Source organism: Corvus cornix, chromosome 1A (genome assembly GCF_000738735.6).
Source record: "Corvus cornix cornix isolate S_Up_H32 chromosome 1A, ASM73873v5, whole genome shotgun sequence".
NCBI lineage: Eukaryota > Metazoa > Chordata > Aves > Passeriformes > Corvidae > Corvus > Corvus cornix.
This window is the reverse complement of record NC_047057.1, coordinates 2836076-2849774: the sequence shown is the minus strand read 5'-3', so window position 1 is coordinate 2849774 and position 13699 is coordinate 2836076. Positions and strand designations below refer to the sequence as shown.

The window sequence follows — 13699 nt, the reverse complement described above, 5'->3', positions numbered from 1 at the left end:
CTGAGCATCCACTGAGCAGCTCCAAATCCAGAGCCCTGTTGGGTACATAGTGTCTCTAATTCTCTTAGGGCCATGGTCTGCCAAGAGGTGTTTCCTTCCTCATTGTAATCAGCAGCCTGGAGTTGCCCAACGTCCTGGTGTAAGAGACCTTCACAGGCTGATCTTCCACAGAAATCAGCCAGAGCCTGGAGCATCGTGTGTGGGTGGCTGTCCTGGGTGATGCTGGAAACTCAGTTTGTATCTCCCAAAAGCACTGCCAGGGTATCAGTGTTCTCTGCAGCATCCTTGGGTGTGTGGCACAGCCCTTGGGCAGCAGCGTTCCTGAGCACCTCCTCACATCCTGTCCCTCAAAGGTGCCTGGCTGATGTTCCTGTGCCAAAGTGCTGTTGCCCAGCAGCAAGGGACATTTGGCCCAGGTGCAGCAAGTGAGAACCTCAGTGCAGGGAGCGTGACCTCACAGGAGTCCACCCAGATAGACAGGAGGCACAGTAGTTCCTGAGAAATCAAAGGAGGTGTAACCTTACAATGTAACCTTATAAAACTTGCCTGACAAGAAAGTTTGGCTCCTGGATGGACCAAAGGAGCTTTGCCCAGCTGCTCTTTCAAGCAGAGGCCAGAAGATGCCACAGTCTTGATTCTCCTGTTTCCTTGTCTTTTGGGACAGCACATGGCAGTCCACAGAACCTGAACCCTTACTGGAAAAGGACTGAGCAAGCTGCATGATCCAACACTTGGCAGTGAAGTGAGTTTAGCTCCCAGCATCTCCTCACAGCTCCCAGCAAAAATCATTTTTCCCTAGTGTCTAAAATCCCAGTGACACACTGGAGCCCAGAGCTCTCCCCAAAGATGGACAGACACAGAGCAAACTGCAAAATCACCCTCCCATGTCAGTGCAGCTGCATCTTCCCAGGGGACAGAGGTGCTTCCCACTCCACTGTGGGCATGGACCAGCTCTGGGCCCAGCAAAGGGCTGTATCCCTATTCCCCATTCACAGCAGGGCCAGCAGAAAGCAGAGGCAATCGCAGATGAAAGGTGCCTGGCAGGATGCTTGAGGAGCTGGGGCAGCCCTCTGCTCTGCTCCAAGCTGGGCTGCTGTGAGAAACACAGAATCATTTATGTTGGAAAAGGCCTCTGAGCTCATCGAGTCCAACCTTTGACCAACTGGACCATGGCACTGAGTGCCACATCCAGTCTCCAGGGATGGGGATTCCACCACCTCCCCATACCGTGCATTCCAATGTGGAATCACCCTTTCTGTGATAAAATTCCTCCTGATGTCCCACCGGAACCTCCCCTGCTGCAGGTTGATGCCTTGTCCTCTCATCCTCTCGCTTGTTGCCTGGGAGAAAATGCCAGCTGCCATCTGGCTACACCCCCTTTTCAGGGAGCTATAGAGAGAAATAATCTCTCAGAGCCCCCTGTTCTCCAGGCTAACGACCCCAGCAGCCTCAGCTGCTCCTCACAGGCCTTGCCCTCCAGGGCCTTCGCCAGCCTCGTGGCCTTTCTCTGCAGTGCCGGCAGAGGTGGCCTTGGCCCGTCGATCCAGCCTGCCCAGGTCCCTCTGCAGAGCCTTCCTACCCTCCGGCAGGTTGAGACTCCCACTAAACTTGGCATCATCCATGATCTTACTGAGGGTTCACGCCATCCCCTCATCCAGATCATCAGTGAAGATATTAAATGGGACTAGGCCCAACACTGATCCCCGGGGGACACCGCTTGTGGCCGGATGCCAGCTGGATGTGGCACCGTTCACCAACGCTCTCTTGGCCTGGACATTCAGACAGTTCTTCACCCAGCTGAGAGTGCACCCGTGCAAGCCCTGGGCTGACAGCATTTCCAGGAGAATGCTGTGGGAGACCGTTCGAAAGGCTTTGTTGAAGTCCAGGTAGACACTTCCCCAGCCTCCCCCTCATGCACTGGGCCAGTCATCTGGCCATCAAAGGAGATCAGGTTGGTTAGGCAGGACCTGCCTTTCCTAAACTCCTCCCGGCTGGGTCTGATGCTTTGGTTATCCTGTGTGTGCCGTGTGATCACACTCAGGACAATCTGCTCCATAACCCTTCTGTGAAACGAGGTCAGGTGGACACACCTGTAGTTCCCCATATTCTCCTTCCAGCACTTCTTGTGAATGGATGTCACAATGCCTGGCCAAGCTCCAGGCATATGGGACCTCCCCAGTTACCCGGCCCTGATCAGGACTGATGGAAAGCAGCACTCCTCCTACATGAAACAAGGCAGAATCCAAGCTGATCCTTTTCTCTGTTGGGCTTCCCATGTATTTCACAAGCTTGCTGTGGATGGCAGGGCATTTCTGATTACTGCCAGGGGTAAAGGTCCTGGGAAGAGCCTGTGAAGTTGACAGAGGTAGGACTCATGGGGTTGGTGTGTTGGTTTTGCACAGCCTGGTTTTTGATAGTGAGGAGGCCACAGAGGTGTCTTCTGGGAGAAGCTGCTGGAAGCTTCCACTGTGTCCGACAGCCAATCCCTGGTGGCTCTGAAGATGGACATGCTGCCATGGCCCGAAGCTGGGCCAATTAGAGAAGTTGGTAATGCCTCTGTGATAACATTTTTAAGACAAAAATCAAAACAAAGTGGGCCATGTAGTTTTAATTCCAGCCAGAGAAGAGGAGGAGGAGGTGAGAACATGAGGGAAAACAACACGGCAACACCAAGGTCAGTAGGGAAGGAGGGGGAGGAGGTGCTCCAAGCACAAGAGCCAAGATTCCTCTGCAGGCCATGGTGAGGACCATGTGAAGCAGCTGTGCCCCTGCAGCCCCCGGGGATCCATGGGGGATGCAGAGATCCACCCACAGCCCGTGGGGGAGGTGCCTGTGCCAGAGCAGGGGGATGCCAGGAGGAAGCTGTGATCCAGTGGGAGACCTGGTGGAGAGAGGGGGCTCCTGCTGCCAGGCTGGAGCAGCCTGGCCTTGGGGGACTGCACCCCATGGAAGAGTGACCCACGGCACAGCAGTTTTGGGAGGGCTGTGTGCCCGTGGGAGGGGCTCACGCTGCAGCAGGTTTGGCAGAACTGCTGCTAGTGAGAGTGGAGCCCCGCTGGAGAAGTTCACAGAGAACTGTCTCCTGTGGGAGGGACCCCACAGTCTCACAGGGAAGGACTCCTGTCCCTGAGCAGTGGAAGAAAATCTTGGGTGATGAACTGACCAAACCCCCACACCTCTGTCCCCCTGAGCTGTCGATGGGAAGAAGGGAGGGGTTGGGGGAAGAAAAGGTGTGTTTAAGGGCTTACTTTACTTCTCATTATCATCCTCTGATTTTGTTAGTAATAAACTCACTTTCTTTCTCTTAGGTGTGCCTGTTTTGCCCTTGGAGTGTGTAGTGGTTTGGTCCAAAATACTCATTACTGTTTATCTGCTGTGAGATAAGAATTAGGAGAAATGCAAAACAGGCACCAAACTTGAAAGAATATAAAGAAGTTTATTAACAGACCTAAAAGAAGAAAAAAAAAATTATACCACCTTCAGAACTCTCCTCCTCCCCCCACCTTCCTCCCTTCTCTCACTGACAATGTAAAAAGACAACCCTTAAGATGTTCAGTCTGTTTGCCACTTCCATAATAACCTTGTTCAGTCCATTTAGAAAGAGAAGTCTCTTCTTGCTCACGCTATGAAAACATTATCACAACGAGACAGCCGCCCACTTCCAAATATCATTCAGTCCATTTAGGAAGAGGAGTCTCTCTGCCTGCGTGTGAGTCCTTTCCCCCGACTTGCAGCTTTTCCCGCAACTGCTTTCGAGGGTCCACTCTTGAAGTTTTTTGGGGTACAATTTTAAGGTTGAGCCGTTCAGAAACAAAAACAGAGGCCCTTCTCCTTCCCTGGGAGCAAAGGGTCTTCATCATCTTCATCTTTAGGACTATCTCTGGGAGCATCTCTAGGAACTGAGGTTTCTCCTTTCCCATTTGGAGCAAAAGTCCTCATCTGGTTCATCTCTAGGGACTGAGGTTTCCTCCTTTCCCGTTTGGAGCAAAAGTCCTCATCTGGTTCATCTCTCCCTGTCCAAACTTCTCATGAAATTACAGCTGCGTCAGCATCTGCCTATCTCAGCGCAGGTGCTTCTGCTCACGAGTTGAACACTCCACCCCCCATATCTTCATGAAATTACAACAGGATACTCTGATATATCATAGCTTCACAACAGAATTTCAGCTTTAAGCGTCTCCTCTCTCTCTTCCCTCAGGTTTTCAGCTCTTCACAGCAATAAAAAGGGTTAATCTCACCTCGGCCTTGCAGCTTTGCAGCTGGAATGTTGAATTTTTCTTATCGCAGTGGAGAGGGGGGAGAGCCGAGCCGCTCCGGCTGCCCACGGCAAGGCAGTGGGGGGGGTTCCACGGCTGGAACAGGTCCATGACTCCAGGATGGCCATGGCCCGGCCCGGCCTGGCCCAAGCACGGCCTGGCCGGGCCCACTGGGCCCTGCTCGAGCCCTGCAGCCACCTGTCCCAGCGCCAGAAATGAGAGAGAGCTTGGAGGGGGAGTTTGCCTATTCTTAAATGTGGATCACAGAGGTGATCACAACTTTAAGTGGCTTAGAGAATTGTCCATATTCAAACTGGCCAGCTGATAGGTTCTATCAGTTCCCAGAGGAAACTCTAAGCACCCCTTAGCAAGGACGTCCCTTCTGGGACTAGGCTTGCTAACCTATGACAGAGTGTTTTCTCCTTGTCCTTATCTTAACTCATGAACCCTTTGTTAATTTTTCTCTCCTCTGTCCAGCTGTGGCAGGGGACAGTGAGTGAGCGGCTTTCATGGGTGCCTGGCATTTGGCCAGTGTCAAACCACGACAGTTGGTCAAGCAGCCCGTGGTTCCAGAGCCTGGAAAGCAGGGGCAGTGGGCATGGGATGAGCAGTGGTGAGGATGAGTGTGGTCTCAAGGCCCAGCAGGTGTGCAGAGGTGGGTGAGCGAGTCAGAGGGAGCCCCTGAGGTACAGCAGAGGTATTTGCTGAGAAGAAGTAACTGGAGTCTGATGCTGACACTTGTGTGGATGTTATGGCATCCTCTGATGGCCCTTAAACAGCCAATGTCCTGCAAGGATGCTCTGGGCACTGTGCCACCAGAACCAATGTTTTAGTGCAGCCCCCAAAGAGGTTGCTCCTGGCTGAGCAATGAGAGCCAGTAGGACGATGAACAACAGCTCCTGAGCTGAGAATGCAGGCTCAAGCTGGCAGCTCTGGAAGTGACCCAGCTTATATGAGCTCTTGGAACCATGGCCCACTTTGTTCATGCCCATCACAGGAGAATAACTGGTGTCTGATGCTGACACTTGTGTGGGTGTTATGGCATCCTCAGATTGCATTTGGACACCCAGTGTCCTGCAAGGATGCTCTGGGCATTGTGACATCAGTGCTGGTGGTGGAAATTTCAGCAAGAAGCAATTTGTGGTTTATATATGAGGTGACCCTGGAATCCAGCAATGCAGCAAATAACTTTTATTGTAAGCTCTTGCAAACTAAATGACCTGGCACACACTGATCTTTTACAACCATTGAATACATTTCCCCAAAGCAGTTTCCCATAAATCTGCAGATAAGCTTCAGAAGCAGAGCAGAGAATGGAGGTATCCAAGGAGTGCGTCACAGGATTTCAGCTTTGGCTGCTCAAAGCATCCTGTATATCTGATGCCTGTCTGAGAGCTGCTGCTCTCAAGGTGCAGTTTCAAAAGCACGCAAACAAAACCATGTCCCAGAATCACATAATCACATAATCACATGATCACATAAACACTGCCCACCTCTTTGTGCCTTTGAACAGAGGAGGAGGTGCCGTGAGGGGCAGAGATGGAAACACACCAGAGAAGGAAGCAGCACAGATACTGCACAGGACATTTGTCCCTCTCTCCTCTGCTCTGGTGAGACCCCACCTGCAGCTGAGCCTCCAGCTCTGGGGCCCACAACACAAGAAGAATACAAAGCTGTTGGAGTGGAGTCCAGTGGAGGCCATGAGGATGCTCGGAGGGCTGAAGCACCTCTGCTCTGGAGAGAGCTGTAGGTGTTCATCCTGGAGAAGATTCCTGGGAGTCCAGTACCTAAAGGATCCCTGAGAGAGCTTGAGAGGGACTTTGGACAAGGGTAAAAACTTACAGGACAAGAGGGAATAGTTTCACACTGATGGAGGGCAGGGTTAGATGGGATATTATAAAGAAGTAAATTACCATGAGCAGGCTGTGCTATGAGCAAAAGTTACCCAGAGACATTTTGGCTGCCCCATGCCTGGAAGCATTCAAGGCCAGGCTGGAAAGGGCTTGGAACAACCTGGTCTAGTGGAAGGTGTCCCTGGCCATGGCAGGAAGGTCAGAACAAGACGATCTTTAAGGTCCCATCAAACCCAACCCATTCTGTGATTCTGTGATTCTGTGATTCTGTGATTCTATGACATGTGGAAAAAGACACTGAGCCTTTTCCATCAAGGATGTGAGGTTTGTTAGCGGGGACAGGCACTGTCAAACAGAGTAACCGGATTCCCTCCATAGAGCTTGGTCAAATCAGACTCCAGCTGCCCCAGCGTGAGGAGCGGGAACTTGTGGTTCCCGTTGTTTTCAGCAATGACCCCCCACGCCTTCACTGGCGTTGTGCCCACCAGGCAGCAGGCAGCTGACCAGATGTGGCTGGGTACATTAACCCTGTTTTTGGCCATGGTGTTCCCAGGCACAGCACCCGTGATGACGTAGGTGGTTGTACAGCCCTGGCTCTCTGTGGCCATTGTTCTAAACTCGTAGATGTTCCAGGCACCCTTGTTGAGACTGGTATCCTGAGGCACTATGTTGGTGAGGGTGAAAGTAGCCGCCTTGTTGATATAACTCTTTTGATGGCCACTGGGGCTCAAATGGCCATGGTCCAAACCAATCAGGTTGTCGTAGTCTTCGAGGACAGCCTGGTTCTGTTTGATATCCTCCATGGTGAACCCGTTTTGAAGGAGGGTTTGCTCTGTTTCCATCTCCTTGAGATTATTATTCCCTATCAGCTTGACAGGGAAAGAGGAAGAGGTGTTAGAATGGGGAATGGGAGTAATGCAGCAGATTACCCCAGAGCAGAAGCCTCTGATGGTCAAGATCCCATTTTTTGTGACCTCAGTGTATGAAAATGTATGAATCTGAGAGAAATCATGGACATGCCCCTCCTGCATGAACACAAAAGCTTTAAAGAGAAAGAAGCTCAGAATCTGACTGCTCTCATTTTGACTTGTGACCTTTGGGATCCAGCCTGCAGCCTGTGCTGGGAGAATGGGTGGGTGCATGAGACAAGGAGCACTTTCCACTCCTAGGTTTGAAAGGTGACGTTGGTGAGACACCTTCCCTGGCACATCTGCTTCCCTTTCCTCCTGTCTCCACAGCCCAAATCTGCCCAGGGCTCTCCCTGCAGACCCTCAGGCCATTCTGTGATTCTGTGATGCTTTGTGTTGTTGCTACAAGTGTTCCCCACTCCTGGAACACCAGAGGTTGCCTCCTCTAACCACATACACAGGGAAATGTGTTGGGAAATCAGTTCTGGAGCTGAGGTTTCCTTGGGAGGGCTACAGTTCATTCAGGGATGAAGATTTTTGCTCAGTAAGCAAAAGGATCTCAACATAAATGGAATCTGCAACTGTGGTGCTAAGAATGTGTCTCAGAGCTAATCTGGGCCAGGGAGCATCTTCTGCTGCATCACTGGAAAGAAGTTACAAATGATCAGCCTCTGAGAGGAGCCTGCAATCCCAAAAGAGTCCTGGGCACGCTAACTACTCCAAAAAGGCCTCTGGAGAAAGTGACTGCAATCAAAGCTTTTTCTGGTGTCCTGTGTCCAGGCTCTAGGAGGACAAGGCCCATGCTGGATGGGGCTTGCAGCATGCTGGTCTAGTGGCAGCTGGCCTGGCCCATGCAGGGGAGTTGGAGACTGAGATGATCTTTAGGGTTCCTTCCAACACAAACCACTCTATGATTCTATGATTCTACAAAAAGACAGATGTTTTTATCCCTCCCTAATATGGAGGCTGCAGTGGTGCAAGATCAGATTAGTTGCTCAAGTTCATGTGAGTAACAAGTGCAAATGATTATTTTTTTCGTAACTTCAAGATCTTTTTGTTCCTCTTTAGGGAAACATATTCAGCCTTCCTCTGGAACAGGGCATAATGCTCTGGCACATTTTCACCCAAATTGCCTCCTGCTACCCTGTCCTTAGCAATGACAGGAATTTCCTCTTTTTCTCTTCTGCATTTGGCCTGGCCTGTTCTACTGAAGTTTGTCTGCAGGATGCTTGGGAGAGCTGTGTAGCTCCTGGAGTTCTGGCTGTCTGCTGGATCCTTCTGGACCAAGCCTGAGCCAAAGGGGCTCAGGGGTCACTGCCCATGGATGGAGATCACGCCCTTCTGACTGGACTGACACTGATGCTCCTCACTTTTCACTGCCTGAAACGTCACTCCAGAGATCCCCCCAGTGTTAACCTGACCCTCTCATCTCCAGTGCCTGTGCCTGCCGAGGCTTTGTCCCTGGGCCATCTCACCCCATTCTGAGTTTCTCCTCCCTCTTCTCACACCACACACAAAGCCTGTTTGACTCTGCACTGGGAGCAGATCAGCTCTGCCAGGGATGCCAAACAGATCAGGGCAAAGTGGGGATCAGAGCCCAGCAGGACTCTTGGTCCCTCAAGTTTAGGCTCTCTTGGAAGCCTTTTCCCCATCGCTTGGTCACCCACCACAGCAGGGCACTGGGAGGGGAATCATTTGACTTTGGAATGCAATGCAATTTGATGTTTTTGTCAGGTCAATGCTAAAAACTGGGCACCTTTGGGATATGATTCATCTCATCCTCCTCAGATTCATCAGAGGAACCATGTGGTGCAGGTGTTTGAAGTTAAATGAGGAGAATCCCATCCAGTGTGTCCATTTGCATGTGTGTAGGGAAGCAGGAGGAAATAGAAAAGTTGGGTCAAATGCTGCAGTTCATCTTTTAATGACTGGAGGGTGATGTACTGTAAGAGAGACACTTACCTGAGGCTCAACAAACTGTGATTTAGATCTGTTGCCTGGTCCAGGCTGGTAGATGTAAGCAGAGTACACGGGAATGCGCCGTGTTTTGTCGTACAGGGTGGCAAAATGATACTGGTTGTTGTAGCGCTGGCAGATCCAGGCTGGGTTTGCTGGCTCCAGGGCATTATCTGGAGCAGTATTCCTGTAGGAAAACTTAGGATAGCTTGCAAAGGAGTTCACCACCTCGCTGTGTCCCAGCCAGAGGCAGCTGGCCAACACCTGCAGCAGCAGCAGCAGGCGCAGCATCGTGGGAGGATTTCAAGTGAAGGGCTCTTGCTCCCCTGGAAGGCAAATGCAGAGGGACACTCAGCTTGCAGAGAGCTGGTCATGGCCTGTGCAGGTGGGACACAGCTGGCAGAGGAGCAGTCTTTTCCCACTGCTCATTCATTGACAACTAAACCGGACTAATTTTCCTCCACTTCCAGAAGTCCGGGAGTACTGTAACAACATGTTGGTTTTTATAATCATATACAAGCATAAGAAGTAATTAATCTCTCCACCTACTCCTGAGGTCTACAAGCTCATGCTTCTGCATTTCACTCTTTTTAATAAAAATTTGTGCTCTAATACTTCATAACTGGATCTTCTCTGCCTTTCAAGTCAGTGGAGGCAGTGCCTATGTGTTGTCTTGAGCTGTGCACTTTCTGGATGGAAAGTTGTGAGAGACACTCAATGAGCTCTACTCCCATTGTTCCAACTCCCCTGTGGTCTGTTCCATAAGACAAACCTCCATTTCTTCAACTTGTAAAAAATTCTATTGGATCTTCCAGCCTTATTCCAGTTGGGAGCTCAGAGATTCCTACATGAAGTACTTTTGGTAAGTTTTCCATATCATGGTAGAAAAAAACCAGGACTTGTAACACCTCTCTAGGGAAATTGTACTGAAGTCCAGATTTGGCTTCTCCCTGTGGATGTTCTCCTGATTTCTCCCTCAGTTTTCTTTCTATCAGATGCTAAATGCAGCAGTCCAATCTCATGCTCAAAGCAGGGCAAGCTGTGAAGTAGCTGAGCAAATGCAGGGAAATGGAAACAGCTCTTATGAAGGCAGTACTGGAAAAAGGGGATTTTGAACCAGAGGGCAGTACTGTTTCTACTTTAATGTCTGGATGTGGCACTCAGTGCCATGGTCTGGTTGACAAGGTGGTGGTTGATTAAAGGTGTGACTCGATGATCTTGGACATCTTTTCCAACCTAAATGATGCTGTGATTCTACTGACAAAAAATGAGGTGTCACCAAAGCCTTTTCCTGAGTCTTCATTCCCCATGGAAAAAGGAAGTGAATCGCCAAAGAGATGCTAAGTAGATGGAAGGCTGTAGGTCTTCAGGGCAAAGTCAATCACAGCAGCAGAAGCCAAATGCACATGACAAAACAAAATTCGAGAAAGAAATGTTGTTTGGACTTGTGGATTGAAGAGATTTGTGTTCTTCTGGACTGTTCTCCTTCAAGGGCAGCAAAGATCCCACGGCCACAGGCAGGATCTGGAGGTGTCTGGATGGTGGACATTCCACTCTCATTGACCTGTGTGACACCTCTGTTTCTGGGAGGTGCTCTGCTGCTGTGAGCAAGGACAGAGAGGGAGTGTAGACACCTCGAGGCCAGCACACTCTTTGCATCAACCAGGATGGTGATACATGCATGTCTCTCCTTACAAAGTATGTTCATAGAATCACAGAAAGAATCACGGAATGATTTGGATTGGAAGGGACCTTGGGGGTCATCCAGTTCCAACCCCCCTGTTATGACACCAAGCAAGGACACCTTCCACTAGACCAGGTTGCTCTAAGTCCCATCCAACCTGGCCTTGAACACTTCCAGGGATGGGGCATTCACGTATTTGCCTCTGCCAGGTGTTCAAACAAGTGTGAGCTTCAAGTGACAGGTAAAACACTGACCCAATCAGACCAAAGATTAGAGGTTCCCAGAAAAGGCAACAGCTGCTTCTTCTATTCTTCCCCTGTCCCAGAAGTGATCCTAAAGCACCTCTGCTGTGCAACTGTCCCTCAAGGAACATTTTCTCTGTGAAAAATAGACCTGTTTCCAGAGCCATATGAAAAGTATCAATTTTATGGAGAAAAATTCAAGGAAAAGGTAAGGATATAGAAGATTGACTATGTTACCAAATCCCCCCCAAGGACAGCAGCTATATGTTATCCATTTTAAACTCTTTTCCTCAAGCATTTCTATGCAACACTCCAAATGCTGGCTCATAGCAATCCCTGAATTTTGGAGATAAATATGTTCAATCCATTCTTTCCTCACAAGGATCAACAGCTTTTTTAGTATCATACAGTTCAGCTGAAAAAGCTGGTGTGAGATTTGGATACCTTTGGTTATTTAAACTCCACCAGACCAAGTGCCACGGTCCCTGTGCATGCAGAGCAGGTAACACTCAGGTGACAGAGGGGTCACCTCCTTGCCACCAATGAAGCACCACCCTGCTACACACACTCACAGCTGAGAGCTGTCAGGTTCCCTGTGGTTACTGTCACTCTTTCAGTTTCTTTCAGCTTTGGAGACCAAAAATCAGTACGTTATTTTCACTTTCTGATTCTCATGTGGCAAAACCTCTGAACTGTATAAGACAGAGGGGGTGAGCAACCATCACTGGAGGCTACAAGCCAGGTTTTGAGCCAGATAAGGGAGAAGGATGATAAGAAGCAGACCTTGTGGAGGCGGGATGGTGCTTTTATCATGGCAATTGTCCTCCCTTACACAACTGGCTCAACCGTAAAACTCCCGCCCCTCGCCCTCAGAGAAGGTCACATTCACACCTGAGGGTTTTCATCCCTTCTGATGGGCTGTAATGGGCTCAACTGCACTGATGTGAGAGGCAGCTGTCATGTCTTAGAAGGGGTCATAAACCATCAAAGACCCCTTGAAGTGCCCCCAGATTCATTTCTGAGGCCTTCCACCAAAGGACTGGAAGCTCTCTCCTCTGGAGGAGGTACCCGGGTATTCTTACTGAGCCTGAGCATATTTTAACTCACTGGACTTTTTGTTTGGGGGCTTTTCCCCCCACCTCCCATGGATCAAGACTGTGATCAACACTTCAACCAACAGACATCAAAATAGCAACAATCAAGTTTTGTCCCTTGATCCATGGGTAGTGAGGTCTTTCTACTCTTACCCTTTCTTTCTCTTTCTTTTTTTCCTTTATATATTTTCTTAAGTGATATTTTAATGGAGATATATGGAGATATATATATATATATAATATGGGTATATATATTATATGGATATATAATATGGATATTATTGAAGATAATACTAACCAAAATGACTACATATCTCCTTTCCATTGCAACCAAATTGTTCTAAAATAAACCCATATACATATATACTCTTATAAACACTGGTCATTCAGTGTTGTTCCATTCTAATCCACCCCAAGGGATCTATTAACAAGAACCTGGGTTACCCTTCCCTTTTGGTGTCTCACACTCTGCAGCTGTCCCTCAGGTAAAATGGAAGCCCCAGGGTATTAAAGCAGCTCTGGAGCCTGAATTCTGAATTTGTGGAATTTTCTTTCCACCACACAGTGATAACGACATACTTCCTCATAAGCTATACCAACACTTATAACTGCACTTCAATTTCATGAACATTTTGGTCTGTATAGAAATTAATCCATGCTATGGTTTCGTACAGATACATTTTTAAGAGGATGAAATATCTTTACTTATTAGTACAACCTGCTTATTAAGCCTCCTTTGATTTCTCTTCCTGGAAGATGTTTGTATATTAGGGCCAGGATTTTACCACGTATGTGACTCCCAAATGCTGTTGAGATTTGGCTGGTTGGAAGCTGCTCCCAGATATGCTGCCAAGGTGGTCTGAGGCATGGAGCACATACCTTCAGAAAACAGGGATTCAGGCTTGTTGAGTCTGGCCAGAGAGAGGCCAAAGGGCAGCCCAACAGCTGCCTACAGCTACTCAAAAGGTCAAGGACAACAAAGTCGAGCTCTTTGTGGCAGAGCCAAGCACTGTAATAAAGGGCAGCACTCACAGACTGGCTTGGGAGGTGCAGGTTGCACAGCAGGATAAAAAATGCCTCTAGGCAGGTACTGCAGCACTGGGACAGGTTGTTGGGAAATAACAAATGATGAATTGCAGAGGTGACTCAAGGCTTAGCCGGATGAAAACATTGCTGAATTAAGAGTCCTGCGGCTGATGTTGCCAAACAGGATTTCTTTGATCCTATGGTAGATACATCTCCCATCTTCTCTCCACCCCATCCTGGCCTGCCACACTCAGATATTGCCTGGAAAATTATGACAACACAGTAAGTGGCCAAATCCTCTGGTCCTGAGAGTTGTACTTTTAAGCCTCTCTATAGCCCAAAGCCATAGAAAACAAACCACATACCTCAGAGAGCCAAGAGGAAGACACACTTCCAGAATCCTGGTTCAGACTCCTCCAAGGAAAAGACAGCAACTAGATGAGACCACAGCAGCCCATCTCTCTCCCTGAGGAGAGACTGATCTTTTTCAACAGTGTCTGGACCAGTCTGGTTCCTCTGCTAGCCATCCCCATGCGTCAATAAATACAAGCTTTGCTAGTGCACATTAGTTATGCCAAGGGTAATTAGCAGTTACGTCAACATGATTTCCAGTTTGACTGCTGGCTGACTCCATATGGAAATGAGGCTGTTGATTGCAAGAGGAAATATGTCAGACCAGA

General features: G+C 49.0%; 1 protein-coding gene across 1 annotated transcript; it reads right to left on the bottom strand.

Annotated features, from left to right (window-relative positions):
* Positions 1-6379: 6379 nt before the first annotated feature.
* LOC104695937 (endonuclease domain-containing 1 protein-like) lies at positions 6380-10573 on the bottom strand. Its single transcript, XM_010409997.4, has 2 exons — positions 8980-10573; positions 6380-6978 (listed from the first exon to the last, which is right to left on the bottom strand). The coding sequence occupies exons 1-2, from the start codon at positions 9262-9264 to the stop codon at positions 6439-6441; spliced, it is 825 nt and encodes a 274-aa protein (XP_010408299.3). The 5' UTR covers positions 9265-10573; the 3' UTR covers positions 6380-6438.
* Between the last annotated feature and the right edge of the window lie 3126 nt (positions 10574-13699).

Coding starts and splice junctions, on each gene's coding strand:
- LOC104695937 (XM_010409997.4), bottom strand. CDS start 9,264: ATGCTGCGCCTGCTGCTGCTGCTGCAGGTGTTGGCCAGCTGCCTCTGG. Junction 6,979..8,979: donor CACAGTTTGTTGAGCCTCAG/GTAAGTGTCTCT, acceptor TTCCCTGTCAAG/CTGATAGGGAATAATAATCT.